The following is a 13,236-nucleotide window of genomic DNA, read 5'->3' on the forward strand; positions in this document are numbered from 1 at the left end:
TACAGCTTGCCATGTTCTTCACTTGCTGCACCAGGACCGCAGAAGAAGGTGAATTAACTTGCGCTGTGCTTTCCTGCCCTGACCATCTCCAGGTGCCCAAGGTCAACTGTCAGGCTTATTTCAAGTGTACCTACTACTGATCTAATACGTGATACTCATCTTCCTGTTTGGACTCTGATGTTGGGGGCAGGTAGGAGAGAAAACTCCATCCCTTCAATGATTTTTCCATGTCTCGGTGCCTGAGAGCAGGAAGAAGCCCTCACACCACACAGAAGGAACCTGCAGAGCCCAAGCTCACCTCTGCACACCACAGATAGGATGCCCTGAGTGTTTAAGGCAGGAATATCAGGGTTCAAGGTGAATGAAATGGGAATGCTACCAGGCAGCAAGGAAGTACGGTGACCCAGGGAGCACATCCCTCTGAAAAGGCAGGATGTAACCGTTCATCCTGACCTGTTTTTGCAGACTATTAAAGCATGGCACAGGATAGATGTCAGTCGTGTATGCTCGTGCAGATGCAAGTGGCACTGAAGCCTCCTAGCTGCCTTCCACAGACATTCCTGCCACCCTGGCAAGAGGCAAACACATAGAAATTTCTTTGCCAGATTTCTAGCTAATTCAAGTCACTGATGAACACATCTGTGAAGGTTCCCTCTGTGAGCCATTAAACACAAGACTGTAAGTTTCATACCCCACATTTACCTCTAGCTCCCAGCAGTTTGCTTACAGAGTAGCCAACACAGCAGGGACAGCAGGTGAACAGAGATGACATGAAAAATGCTCTGCTGTGGCCACAGGTCCTCTGGGTGTACAGAGTGCTGATGCTTAGGGTGACACTGTCAGGTAACTTCTGTGGAGAAGTCCTTGTGTCCCTCTCCAAGTGAAGTTGGCTGCATGCAGAGAAAGCTGGGCATGCAGAGAAAGTGCAGCAGCAAAACTGTAAGGGGGATATTATGTGGTACCCAGCCCAGATGGCTCCAGAGCAGTCCCTAATGCTCATGGAGCTGCTGGTCCTGATGGAGGACCAGCGGAAGCCCAAGGCAGACTGAAGTATCCCCGTTTGAGAATGTCATTGCACAGTGTCATTCCCCATGCGTGGAGCCCATCACTCTTCCCCTGCTCCCAGAAATCACTGCTTGGGCAGTGGCAGCTCAGTGACAGCATCAGCATTTGTCCCAGGATCACTGCAGTGGCTGTGGGAAGCAAAATATTTTGGGACATGATGATGTGAAAACATCTACTCTCTTAAATAAAGATACCTGGCTACACAAATCACAATGTCAGGACTATGTGTCACAGAGAAAGAGCTGAACTTTCAGATTAAGGCCTTGCTAGTACCCAGAAATGCAAAGAAAAGATTTTGCAAATCTGAATCCTACTTCCCTTGGTGTAAAAAAAAAATATAATATTGGAAAACATTCAGTGAGCCAGAATTGCCTAGAGAAAAAAAAACCAAAAAAAACTGGGGAGCAGCAACCAAAACAGCAACAGAGTTAAAAGGAGATTTTCTCAATAAACATTCCTGAGTTCATATTTTTAAAAGCGAAGGATGTGCAAGTCTGGAAGAAAAAAAAAAAAGAAAAAAAAAAAGAAAAAAAAAGAAAAAAAGCTTGAGTGTAGTTCAGAGATCTGGAAACAACTTGGTTTTGTCTGCTGTACCCAATGGTGCATGGAGATGAGCTGAAAAGGAGAACTCAAGGCAGTTTTTTGAGAGGAAGGTGACAGCCTCCCTCTTGTCTGCACATCTTGCCTTAGCTGGCAATTCCAGCTGGACTTTCTGTTGTCATGCCTGTCCATCTGCTCGCTGAGTTTGGCCTCCAGTGCTGCAACAATGCCTTTTCTGTGCAGGTAAAAGGGGCACCTGGCACTGAGCTGCGGTCCAGGGGACCTGTCTGTAGTTCTTGTTCCTGTCTTGTGCATTGACTTCAAATGATCTCACTGTGTGGTCTGCCTCACACAGTTCTTGCTTAAATCTCACTGCTGGGTGAGAGGGCTGGACTACAGACTCAAATCCACTCGCGGGAAGCAGGCAGGAATGTGATTCCCCCAGGACTGAACCTGCCTTTCTGAACCTGCCTGAAATGCTGCACCAGGTTGCTGAACACACTGGCACAGGCTCTGAGAAGTGCTTCAGTGCACCTCACAAGTGATCACACATCCTCTCAGCCTCGCCAGTGAGAGAGGGCTCATCCATCATCTGCACCGAGGTGTGAAATGCTGCCCTGGACACCAGCCTGGGAATACCTCACTGGCAGATTCCCACTGCTGATGGGGACAGCTGTCTCTGGGCCACAAAGAAATTTCTGTGTTGCTGGGAGGAAGGAGGTTATAGGTTACTCTGGCAGCACAACTGAGTGTCCGTCAAACAATGTGAGAACAAAGGACAAGGACCTAAATCTTGTGGAGCTTCCCGTTCCAGCAGAAAACATCATGGACTTGCAGGGGTTCAGGGTTCAGCACTGCTGCTGGAGTTAGGTACTGCCCCTTAGACAAAGCCTGTTTTCTTTCCTCACTTGGCAGGGAGAAGCGCGGGGCAATCCACTCAGAGCTGCGAATGGCCGCTGCCTGGTGTGTTCTGTGTGTCAGTGCCTGTGTGGGCACAGCAGCAGCTTGTCAGGTGGATGGATGCCTGTGCCATCAAAAATCCTTACTGCCAAGCAACACGAGGCCTAGAGGCTCTCTGCCTCACTGTGGTGAGCCAAGCTGGGATGCTCCTCTGGAGCTGAGACTGAGAAGGGCCTGAAAGCCTTTGTATCTCCACAATTTTATTATCACAAAGGTTTCAGCAACAGCAAAAACTGACCCCTAATGCTGCATAGCTCCAGAATTTATTTGTCCTTCTCCAGTTATTTGACCTGGCTATTTCCTGCCTTAGAAAGCCACCCAAAGGAGGTCAGAGGGAGGCTTTTGCCAGGGTTTGAGAGTGGTGTGGCAGGGGGAGGCAGGCAGACACTAGCTCACCTCCATCCCAAGTGGGTCTGGCGCAGCACTGGCTTCAACTCCTGATGGGCCTGGACCCAGCAGAGCATGGCTTAATGAGTGATATTGCTACAAAGCACATTAGTCTGAGGAGCTTATTAATTTCTAACTACACCTCCTGAGGCAACTGGATCAACAGAGAACATATCATTAAATCCAAGATTGTTTTTGATATATTTTAAACATTCTGCTAGAATCCTCTGCCTGGAAGAAAGAGGGCAGTGGTGATGAAAGGTGGTGAATGGTTCGTGGGAACACTGAGTATATTTTAATGGTTCTCAGTCCTGCCTGCTACCATCACATTTCAGTGTCAGTGCAGACCTATTTAATATATATGTTGTCAACAGTGGCCTTTCTTTTTTTTTTTTTTTTCTTTTCTCTTGCCATGAAAAATAAAGATCCCAAAGCATTGTTCAAATGAGCACTTTAAGTAAAGAAGGAAACAAAGCCTTAAACGTCAGAGGGACAAGGAATATGTGATCAACGTTTGTGGATTGAAGTGCTTCTTCTGTACCTGGCAAAGAATTTGTGCAACAATTTCTCAAGAAGCCTTCTGTGTGCTGTCCAGGCAGACACAAACTTATTGGGTGAGGTCAGCTGCAGCTGCCTTTTTAGAGTGCTTCTTAATAAATCTTCTCCTAATTAGATGCTCTTCTGGATAACTTGCAGCTCTAAAGCTCAGAGGAATTTTAATCAGTTCATCCTCTTCTGAGTGAGGATTACATTAAATGTATCCATACATCCATTCTGACTGGCCATTTGGTGATGTATCTGTTTGATCTGCAGGATCTCCAGAGGAAACATGGGAATGATCAACCCAGTACACAGCAAGTCAAGGCTGGGAGATTACCCATTTAGGGCTGGACGTGCTGAAATTGTTCCTGGTATCAGTACAGTATTTATTACATTCTTCAGTATTCTCTGGTAATGGCCTTGGCCCTTGTTCAAGGCTGAGCAATTCTGCTCAAAACCTCAACAGGACACTCAGCATTCCCTGCAGGGGAGGTGCTGTCAGTTGGTGGCAGATGTTTGGCTGGATTCCCCTTTCGCTTTGAGCCCTGCCTGCCTCTAGACTTGCTGCTCTGCCTTTGCCATGGATGCCTCAGAACAATGAACACTTTGGGGTGTGGAGCCATGTGGGATGGCAGGTAGTGGGGAGGGGAGGTAGGGAGGGGAAATATCTGACTCAGGATCTCCTCTGTTTCCCCTCTCAGGCGTAAAGGGGCTGGGCTAATGATCCAGCGGGGCTGGTGCTGCTGAAACCAAGTACCAGCATGGTGGTGAAGGTGAGGGTGAAGCTGAGGGCAGCCTGCAGAGCTCTGGGGAGTGGTGCCACTGCTCCACATGCTGGCTCTGCCATGCTTCCCAAAACATGCCCCCTCCCCTCCATAGCTTTTTGGAGAAACAGTTCTGGCAGCAAGACCCCTGTCCCTTGTCTCTCATTAGCCTAGTCAGCCTAGCACATGCTTCCTTCTGGGCAGAGAAAACACAGTGAAACACTATGCAGTAAACTCACATTCCCAATTTATGTTTGGGAACTGCGTGATCCGGAAGGTGCAACACAGGAAAAATCTGATGTACGCTGTGCACAGGCTAGAAAGGCAGCAGCAATTAAAGACAATCTCCAACATTCATGCCTAATGCCTAATGCTGACCTCGGACCTCTGCCAGCAAAACCAAAGTAAATCCATTACAGAGCTTTACAAGCACAAAAAGGTTTTCACTCAAGCGCTTAACTTGGATGTCCTGCCTGCAGCCAGGCCTCTCTGCAGCATTGCTGCTGTTACATCCCCACCTGTTCCCAGCAAATAGGACACAACTGCATTAACTCTGCCCTTTCCTGCTGGCCCTTTTGCTTGGATGGTGGCCGCTGAAGTAGCAAGGTACCTCCTCATGTCAGCTGCCATCAGATAACACCTATGCTGCTCTGAATACATCCTTGAATTTCCTTCCATCCCTTCTTAGAATTCTGCAGCCTTGGGTGGCTGCAAAGAGGAGCACTTGGTTGGTTTTACAAAGGTATAAATCCCTTCTCACTCAGTGAGATCAAAATTAGGCTATTTGGGGCCAAATTATTTTACCAGCATAACTTGGCAGGACTTTGTTGCCTTCTGTAAATGAAGATGGCTATTTGCATTTATCCCATCAGATGGGTGGCTAATTGCTTGGCATTCCTTGAAGATACGAACAGACGGCAGCATAACCGATAATTCATCTCAGCTGCTCTCAGGAGAGAAGTAGCAGATTTTTGCATCCACTCCTGTTACGCACTCGGGCAGTGCAGCTTTCCTGTCCTGAGCTCCTGACAATGGCTGAAGTGGAAGACAGCTTTTGTTTCAGCAAGGAGAGGAGATTACTCCATTGCTGACAGTGTCCAGGCCATGGTGCAACATCAAGGTACCCTTAGGATACTATCACCTCAAAACCTCTCCTCATTTCTCTTATCTGGTGGTCTCATTTTTGATCATTTCAATTTCCAGACCAAACCTACACCTGGCCAGCTCATAGCACATTTGTTCTCATGCAACACTGCTTTCTAGCTCCAAACAACCCGATTCCCTTGTGCTCTTCACAAGGGGAACAAGCAAAATTTATTTAATTTCTTCCCATTAAATAAACTCTTCAGTCCTGTCCCTGGCATGTGTGCCTTGCTGAGTCCCTTCTCATTTGGCATCCTCTTTGACATGGATGCAAGTCTCATGAAGGTTTGTGTCATTAAGCACTCCTTAGCTTTCACATAGCCATATCTTACACAGGGATAGTCCCAGCTAATTACTCTCACATCCTGCTGCTCTTGTTCCCAACTTATGAGCTTCCAATTTACAGCAGTGCTTTTGCCCACAACCCTGCACCTACTGGAGGGCATGCCCTTCTGCCATCAACACCAATCTCCCCAGTTGTTACTGCCAGAAACAGCCAGCTTCCCAAAATATGAAACATCTGCCCACCCTTCACAAGTGCCAGCGCATGCCACCATTCCTGCTCCATGTCAAGAACTCCCAAAAATTCAGGGAGAGCACATGCAAGGCCAGCTCCTAAATTCCTTTAGCATTACCTAAATTACAATTTATAAATAAAAAGATCTTTATTATTATTTTTATTATTAATTTATAAATAAAAATAAATTATCTGCAGGTTTGGTCCTGAAGTACTGAGATTGCTTTTTTCTTTTCCTTGCTCAGCAGTGCATCACAGAAAGCAAAGGCCAGCCTAGCACAGCTGCTTTTCACCCTATTGAGGATTTTTTAAAATTTATTTTTGTTTACCTTTTAATGTGTTCTTATAAAACTTCTTTTCTACCTTGAATCAAGACACAAAGGTGCTGAATACACTGCTGTAAGTATATTTATACAAGAATACTTGTAACACTGCTTAGAAACCTATAAACTAGATTAAAAAATTTACTTCAAGTGTTGTTTAAACTCCTGAAATAAGGTAACTCCAAGCTGAAGCCTTGTGTTCACCAATTTTAAAAGCTTATGAAGTAAGAAAATGCTGGAAAGGAAATAAAAGTGTTTTGCCTAATAAATCAGTTTGAATTAACAGAAGCCAGCAGTGATTTACACTGTTATTGAGATTATTGCTTGCAGTATGCTCTGCCAAATCTACATTCCACAAGCACTGATATTTTAGGTTGTTTTAATGCAAAACTGCCTCTTTTGTTTCCCAAACCCAGACATTTCTTCCAACTGCTGGTCTTTCTGTGTCCTACACAGACCTTTTAGTGATAAAAAGAGAACAACAAAAGTATTCTCATGCCCAGGACACAACAGAAAGCAGCCCCACTGTACTCCAGTTCAAAATCCCTCCACTGCACTTCATAAAGACAAATTTTAATAAATTTACGTTTATTGAAAATATCACATTAGCTTTTATTTTGCTCATTTTCCCCAGTGCACAATTAAGCTATTTAACATGTAAATTGTAATAACAGAACTGCAAGCAGCTTCATAAAATGAAAGACCAAATACACTTGTAATATGATCAGACTGTTTTAATCTGGTGGATAAGGAACAGTGGGGTGGAAGGGAATAATCTGTTTTAGGGTCCAATACACAATCTATCTTGTTGTTTCAACACATACATCTGTTATTAAAAGCCACTGTTTAGCAGTGTAACATGCACCTAAAAATTGACAACGTGGGACATCAGCCATTAAATATTCTATTTGTAGATGAGAATCATTAGGGATGGGAAAAGGATTAAAATAAGAAGAAAAGCACCAGGGCTCCACAGCCCTTCTAGAACCAGGTACTTTGCAGGGAGAGTGTAATGCCATTTGTCAGCTCTACTGCGCCATGCTGTGAGGATGAGCATTTGGTCCATTTCCCCCATGTCTGCCGTAGAAATGCACTTCTTTGGGAAAGCAACCACCAGGGCTCTGCAAGTGTGGGGCCACCTCATACCCCCAGCTTATTGGCCTGGGTGAGGACAACCTTGAGGACTGGCATGAAAGCAGAGGTCTCGCTGAAGTTGCTGGTGCTGACAATGTGTGTGTGGATGTTCAGTCCCTCCTGGTAGTTGCGGGTCTCGATGCTCTTCACAATGTTGTGCAAGCCACTAATGATGGTTGGAGAGAGCTGCAAGGAAGGCAGGCAAAGCACATCAGCACAAAGGAAGAGAAAAACTAGAAAAAGAAAAACTAGAAAAAATTTGAAAAAGAAATTCTGAGCATGGCACTTGGCTCTCAGGAAGGTGTAGCACTTAGCTCCTTTATTTGGATAGCCATCTTCAGAGCTGCACCACACTGGGAAATCTAACAACAGACTTCAACCAGAATGGACCTTCTCTGCAGTATTGCTATGCCCTGCAAGCCTTCCCTGCCAGCCCCTGGATGCACTTCCCTGGGGTGGGAGACCTGCTGCGACACACTCCTGGCACCAGAAAAACCTACTGAGTTTTTGCCTTTGGATAAGGTTGATTGCTCAGCAAACGTGGCCTGACAACAAGAGGATTACATCACTCTAATCTTAAGGTACTAAGACATTTAAGCACAGTCCTTTATTCTGCCAAAGCCTCCTGGAAGGCTTTGGAAAAATTACCAGATCTTCAAAAGTACTTGCACATCTGCCTTCCAGTGAAGTCACTGAGCTTCCAAAATTGAAGTCCCCTGGTTTCTGTTTTGACCCCAGGCTGTGCGTCTCGGTTCCTGCCTGGAGCAGAGAAATGGTGCCTGCTGCAAGGGGCTCTGCTCTTTGGCTCAGCACAGCCTCTGCACAGCTCCATAAAACTCATGACACGACCCCAAAACAACACTGTAAAGTCTGCACAGGCATGTGGGGCCAAGCACAGTAACTGGCTGTTTTCTAAGAAATCCATGCAAACTTCCAATAAACGGATGTGGAGCACACTTCCAAAATAAAAATGAGCACCTGCTACATACTGCAGAAGTAGTACTTCACCAATGAAGTCACTGGCCATACGTGACTGAGGGATGGGGGGAAGTAAAACAGAACTTACTGTCTGTTCCCTAAGTTTGTCATACAGAAACTCCAGGCGTTTATTTGCATCATCCAGTTTCCTCTTGGTTTGCTGCAAGACAAATAAATGCATCAAAGGACAGCGGTTTTTAGAATCCCAGACCAATCTGATATCATTGCAAACAGGTCCATGTGGCACATCAAATTCCTTTCTCAACATTTTCCTAACACATCATTTAGATTCTTTGAACTGTACTCTTCTCCCCGATTTTGCTAGGAAAGACCACATGACTGTAGTTCTCCACATGTAAGCACTTCAGCTGTCTACAGAAAATAGAAAACAGTAGGTGCACCCCAAAAGCCACTGGTCATTTGCAAACCCCACTGGCATAGCTGATAAGAAAAGTGACAATTCTGAGTTGCAACACAATTTTTTTTTTTCCTGTGGTTCACTGAAAAAGCATAGTGATAACTGGATAAAATTATTACTCAAATGAAGAATCCAGCAACACTAGTGAGAGCTTAAGGGCACATGCAGATTCTCCATTTCTAAGTGTGTAAAACTCAGCCATCATTTATGGCAAATCCTAATTATATTTTTCCTTATGTGAATAGTAAAGCCAGTAGTTTGTCTAAGTTTTTAGTGTCAAGAGAAAAAACTAATAGCCTAACCCAATCTGTCCTTACAGACACTTTGTGCTTCCATGACTTTTACAAAGTAAACCTCTCACTGGTGTGCCTGGAATTATTTTGCCACCAAAGGCTCTTAAAATAACCCCAGAACATTTCACCTGGAGCTGCAGCTGCTGTAGAAATGAATTTTCACCCACTTTTTTTTTTTTAACAACATCTGAAATTGTAGATTTTATTCCAGAGTAATAAAACAGAAATAAAGCATCAAGGTTACAATTGCAGGAGCACAAAAAAGCTGCTGGTCAACAGCAGCAGAAATGGCATCAGTGCACAAGAGTAATGGAATTTCCTCCGAAATCAGTCTGTGCACCAATCCATCTTCACTTAGGATAACCGCCATTTTCTCTGGCAAGTGGAAACGTTTCTCTGGATTAAATAACTGCCTGGAGAAAATAAAGCCTGTGGGAATGCTCTAGCTCAAGGGTGAAGACCAACTGCTGGCTGCTTGCTGTGCTAGAAATTAGGGAAAGCTGTTCAGATGGCATAAAGGCGAACACAGCACATGGATCTTGGGCCACATGCTGAAAACTCCTGAGCAGCAGTTATGTCATCAAGGAACTGAGATATCTAAGGAAAAAGTACCCCAAGAGGAGCAGCTAAGAAGCCACCAGTTCTTTTGGACTGCCTGACTCTCAGATGCATGACCACAGAACACTTGTTTCAAAACCCATGAAAAGGTGCACATGCTATTTTTATTTTACAGATGGCCAGCTAGGACAGAGAGGAATAAATCGTGTCTAGAAAACAGCAAGACATCTCTCCAGCCAAAGCAATTTGGTGGAAGTGCAAACTGGGTGTTCTCGTTCTTTGGGTCCCGTTCCCATTTTCCCCTTTAGAATGTAATAGCTGAACAGTGTCTGTATTTGCTCTGACAACAACTGATGTGTACAGTCAGGGTGGTGTCTCTTGTCTCCATGGGCTGAAACACTTTCACTGCCTAAAAAAATCAGAGAGACTTAACAAGAAGCAAGCAAAATGTATTGGCAGAGTAGAAAAGCAATCCCCAGGTGCAGATATGAGTGGAATGCTTTTGCCTTCTGTCTGTCTGTCTGCGGGAAGGGGCACTTAGAGGAAGAAAAGGTCAAAGGGAATGCAGAACACACTATATATACATACAAACACAGACATACACACATATATATGCACTCTACAGCCTTTAAATAAAGGATTTTGAGCAACTGTGTGATACTGAACTGACAAGAGCAAGAGTCTGTGCTGCTGACCAAGCAAATTCAGTGCACAAAGCCCTCTGCATGCCACCAGCTCCACCTTTTAGCATGTGGCAGGCACGAGCTGAACAGTCAGCACCTGGGCTTTGTGGTAGCATGTTATTTACTGGCCATCAGAAATAAATGAGCAGCTTCGGGAGGGATAGCTCATTTATGAGGTACTGGCTGCCATGGGAAATGGCTTTCCTATCCAGCTCCAGTGGTTATGTTAAAGCTGTTAACCCTCCCTTTCCCAGGCAACTGTTGTTTCCCCTTGAAATGAGTTTGTTATCAGAAATCACAAGTCACAGAAATCACCTACCGGATCGGAGGCAGACAGCAGGCACCTCTGGATGAGAGCTTCAAACGTAGTCTTCAGAATAAGGTGCTCCTCAGGGATGGGCTTCTTGGTGATCTTCTCTGTTGGCAGTGCCTGAACATGCTGAGCAACAGAGAACAGGTGAGGCTTTTCCAGGTCACTGTGCCCACATGTTGTTTTCAGCTAAACCAACTGGCATTATTGCCTAGCTTGGCACAGCTCCTATTTCTTCCCTGTGGGTGTGTGGAGGTGACTTTACCAGCATCTGCTGTTGCTCCCTCTGGGAAGCTGTGAAAGTTGCAGAAGGAAGCAGCTTGTTGGCCCATACTGACTATAGGATTAGTGCCATCTAGGTGGAGATTACAGTAGCAAAATGCCAGCATGGTACAAAGCCAGTGCCTGGAAACTCCACAGTACACTTTGTGGCTACAAGAAAAGCCTGGACAGCAGGATCCTGCCTGGCAGGCTCTACTGATGGACAAGCAAACCCATGCAGTGCTGGGGCTACGTTACCTGGATGGCATTGCCGATCGGGGCCCCCGGGGCCCCCTCTGTGCTGGGTTTGGAAACAGTGGGTGGCATGCTGGATGGCCCCAGGGGCTGGGCAGCAGGCTGGAAGCCACCCTGCAGCACCATCTGCCCTGCAGGGAGGTGTGGAGGCTGGAAGCTGGGGGCACTGCTGGGCGGTGCTGGAGCCTGGGGCTGCTGCATCTGAGACTGCGGGTCCGCCAGCGGGTTCATGATGGGGGAGGTGATGGGGACGGGGGGCAGGAAGTTGTCAGGGACCTGGGGAAAAAAGCAGGGCATTTATGTTGGTGTGGCTGTTGCAGGCATAGCACAACACCCAGCTCTTACAGACTTCCCAAACTTCAGTAATTGGGAATGCTGGACACAGAAATAACAGGAGCAGAAAAGACAGAATTTCACTCTGGCTGACCAAACCCATCCCTCTGGCTGCACAGTAAGTGCCTTGGTGCAGTCCAGCTTGCCCCTGCCCACAAGAGCTGAGTGCAGCCATCTCGAATCAGAGCCACTCTCCCTCCAAACCACAGGTTTGGCAGACTAGCTCTATTAGAAGAAAAAACCCACACCTACATCTATTCTTACTATTGGGTCATTATATTTAGACTTTTGTGTCTCACTTTCAAGAGTGTATTTTTGTCCATGCAGTACAGTACGTAGGTCACAGCCAGCAACATGCCCCAGTAAAGCTTCTGAAAGCCTTTCAGGCTTCTGGCACACAGGTCTGCACTAAGGCAGATTACCAGGGCATTTCAGATTCATCCTTGAGCATCTGCCAGTCTTTACACAGGGGTGTTTCACAAACATTTGGTAGAGGGAAGAAACAACAAAATGAGCTACTGGCCTCTGCTACACATCATGCAGGAATCAAAACAACAGAAAGGGCTTCCGTGGGAATGTGCACGTTTCTTCAGGTGTGCATGGAAAAAAAAGGGAAGATTGCAGAACCCTCAAAGAATGATGCTAAAATTGAGCTAGTGGTTTGGAACAGCAAAAAAAAAAAAAAAAAAACCATTCCCAATCCAGCAACAAAGTAGTCAATTATAAAATAAATTAATCGCAGCAATAAACTTTTGAGTGGTGAATAAGTTCTTAGTTAGGAGGAACACAGCTGAAAATTATGGCTTGAAACGCCAGATATTTCTTCTCTTTTATAACAGTCCATGTGGTGAGTCATTTTATAATATCCTAAACCACCCCTCAGACACTGGACAGAAGGGAAACAAACATAGAAACATGACTGACAGATTTGTTAAATACTCAAGAGGGAACGCAACAAACACATTCCTCATTTAGAAGGAGCCAACCCGCAAGCCTTGGCTATGGCAGAAATTCTGGCTGTGACACACACAACAGAAGTAGCAAGAGCCCCGTGTGCAGAAGGCTGCTTCTTGAGCTCTCTGCTCCAGCAGTTATTCTGACACTAAGAGTTCTCTATCCAGCCTCCAAAAGCTTCTTCACCTTGAACTGCAGACACCAAAACCAAAAGGGTAAAGAAGACTCCTGCCTTTGCCTTCACCCAAACCTTATCTTGGCTGCTCTAATGTTTTGTATTCCCCACACTTTACATGCTCCAGACTAACTCTTGCCTCCCAGGGTCAGAGTGGTGGATAACACTGACTGCTGTGGAGATACTTCAGGCTACAGCAGCACCAGGGGATGAAAAGGCTCGCTCTGCTCCGTGCCAAGTGTTCCCAGTTATCCTGCCCTGCTGCAATTTAAATCCATTTTGTAAAACTACATTATCTCCATCATGAAAATTGTCTTACTCTCAACAGATCTCTCAGGGTCAGACCCTTAATCAGGATAAATTGCTTTCGGCTCCAGCAATGTAAATAATCTATAACAATTTGCACAGCCTCCTTATTTTGCCTAAGTATCATCTCCTGCAAAATTCTGCTGCTTTACTGCAGATGAAAACAGTTGGAAGTATTTGCTTCAAACCACAATGTTGTTATTAACAACCACAACTTCAGCAAAAACCCACCATCTCTTTAGAGGCTAAGACATTTTGAGAGGGATAATGCATATTAGAGAGACATAAAGGCTATTTCTGCTCCTGAGATGCAGCTTTTGTTTGTTGCTAACTCTTCTC

The 13,236-nt window shown here is 45.4% G+C and overlaps 1 protein-coding gene across 12 annotated transcripts in view; it reads right to left on the reverse strand.

Annotated features, from left to right (window-relative positions):
* Positions 1 to 6,810: 6,810 nt before the first annotated feature.
* SEC31A (SEC31 homolog A, COPII coat complex component) overlaps positions 6,811 to 13,236 on the reverse strand; it is a 39,050-nt gene continuing 32,624 nt past the window's right edge. For all 12 annotated transcript variants that reach the window (XM_068187678.1, XM_068187676.1, XM_068187675.1 and 9 more), the window contains 4 exons: positions 11,133 to 11,405; positions 10,623 to 10,742; positions 8,440 to 8,511; positions 6,811 to 7,559 (listed from right to left, as the gene is read on the reverse strand). In XM_068187678.1, the coding sequence (XP_068043779.1) occupies positions 7,380 to 7,559; positions 8,440 to 8,511; positions 10,623 to 10,742; positions 11,133 to 11,405 (645 nt within the window). In that variant the 3' untranslated portion in view covers positions 6,811 to 7,379. The remainder of the gene's footprint in view (positions 7,560 to 8,439; positions 8,512 to 10,622; positions 10,743 to 11,132; positions 11,406 to 13,236) is intronic.

This window comes from Anomalospiza imberbis, chromosome 4 (assembly GCF_031753505.1).
Source record: "Anomalospiza imberbis isolate Cuckoo-Finch-1a 21T00152 chromosome 4, ASM3175350v1, whole genome shotgun sequence".
Classification (NCBI taxonomy): Eukaryota; Metazoa; Chordata; class Aves; order Passeriformes; family Viduidae; genus Anomalospiza; species Anomalospiza imberbis.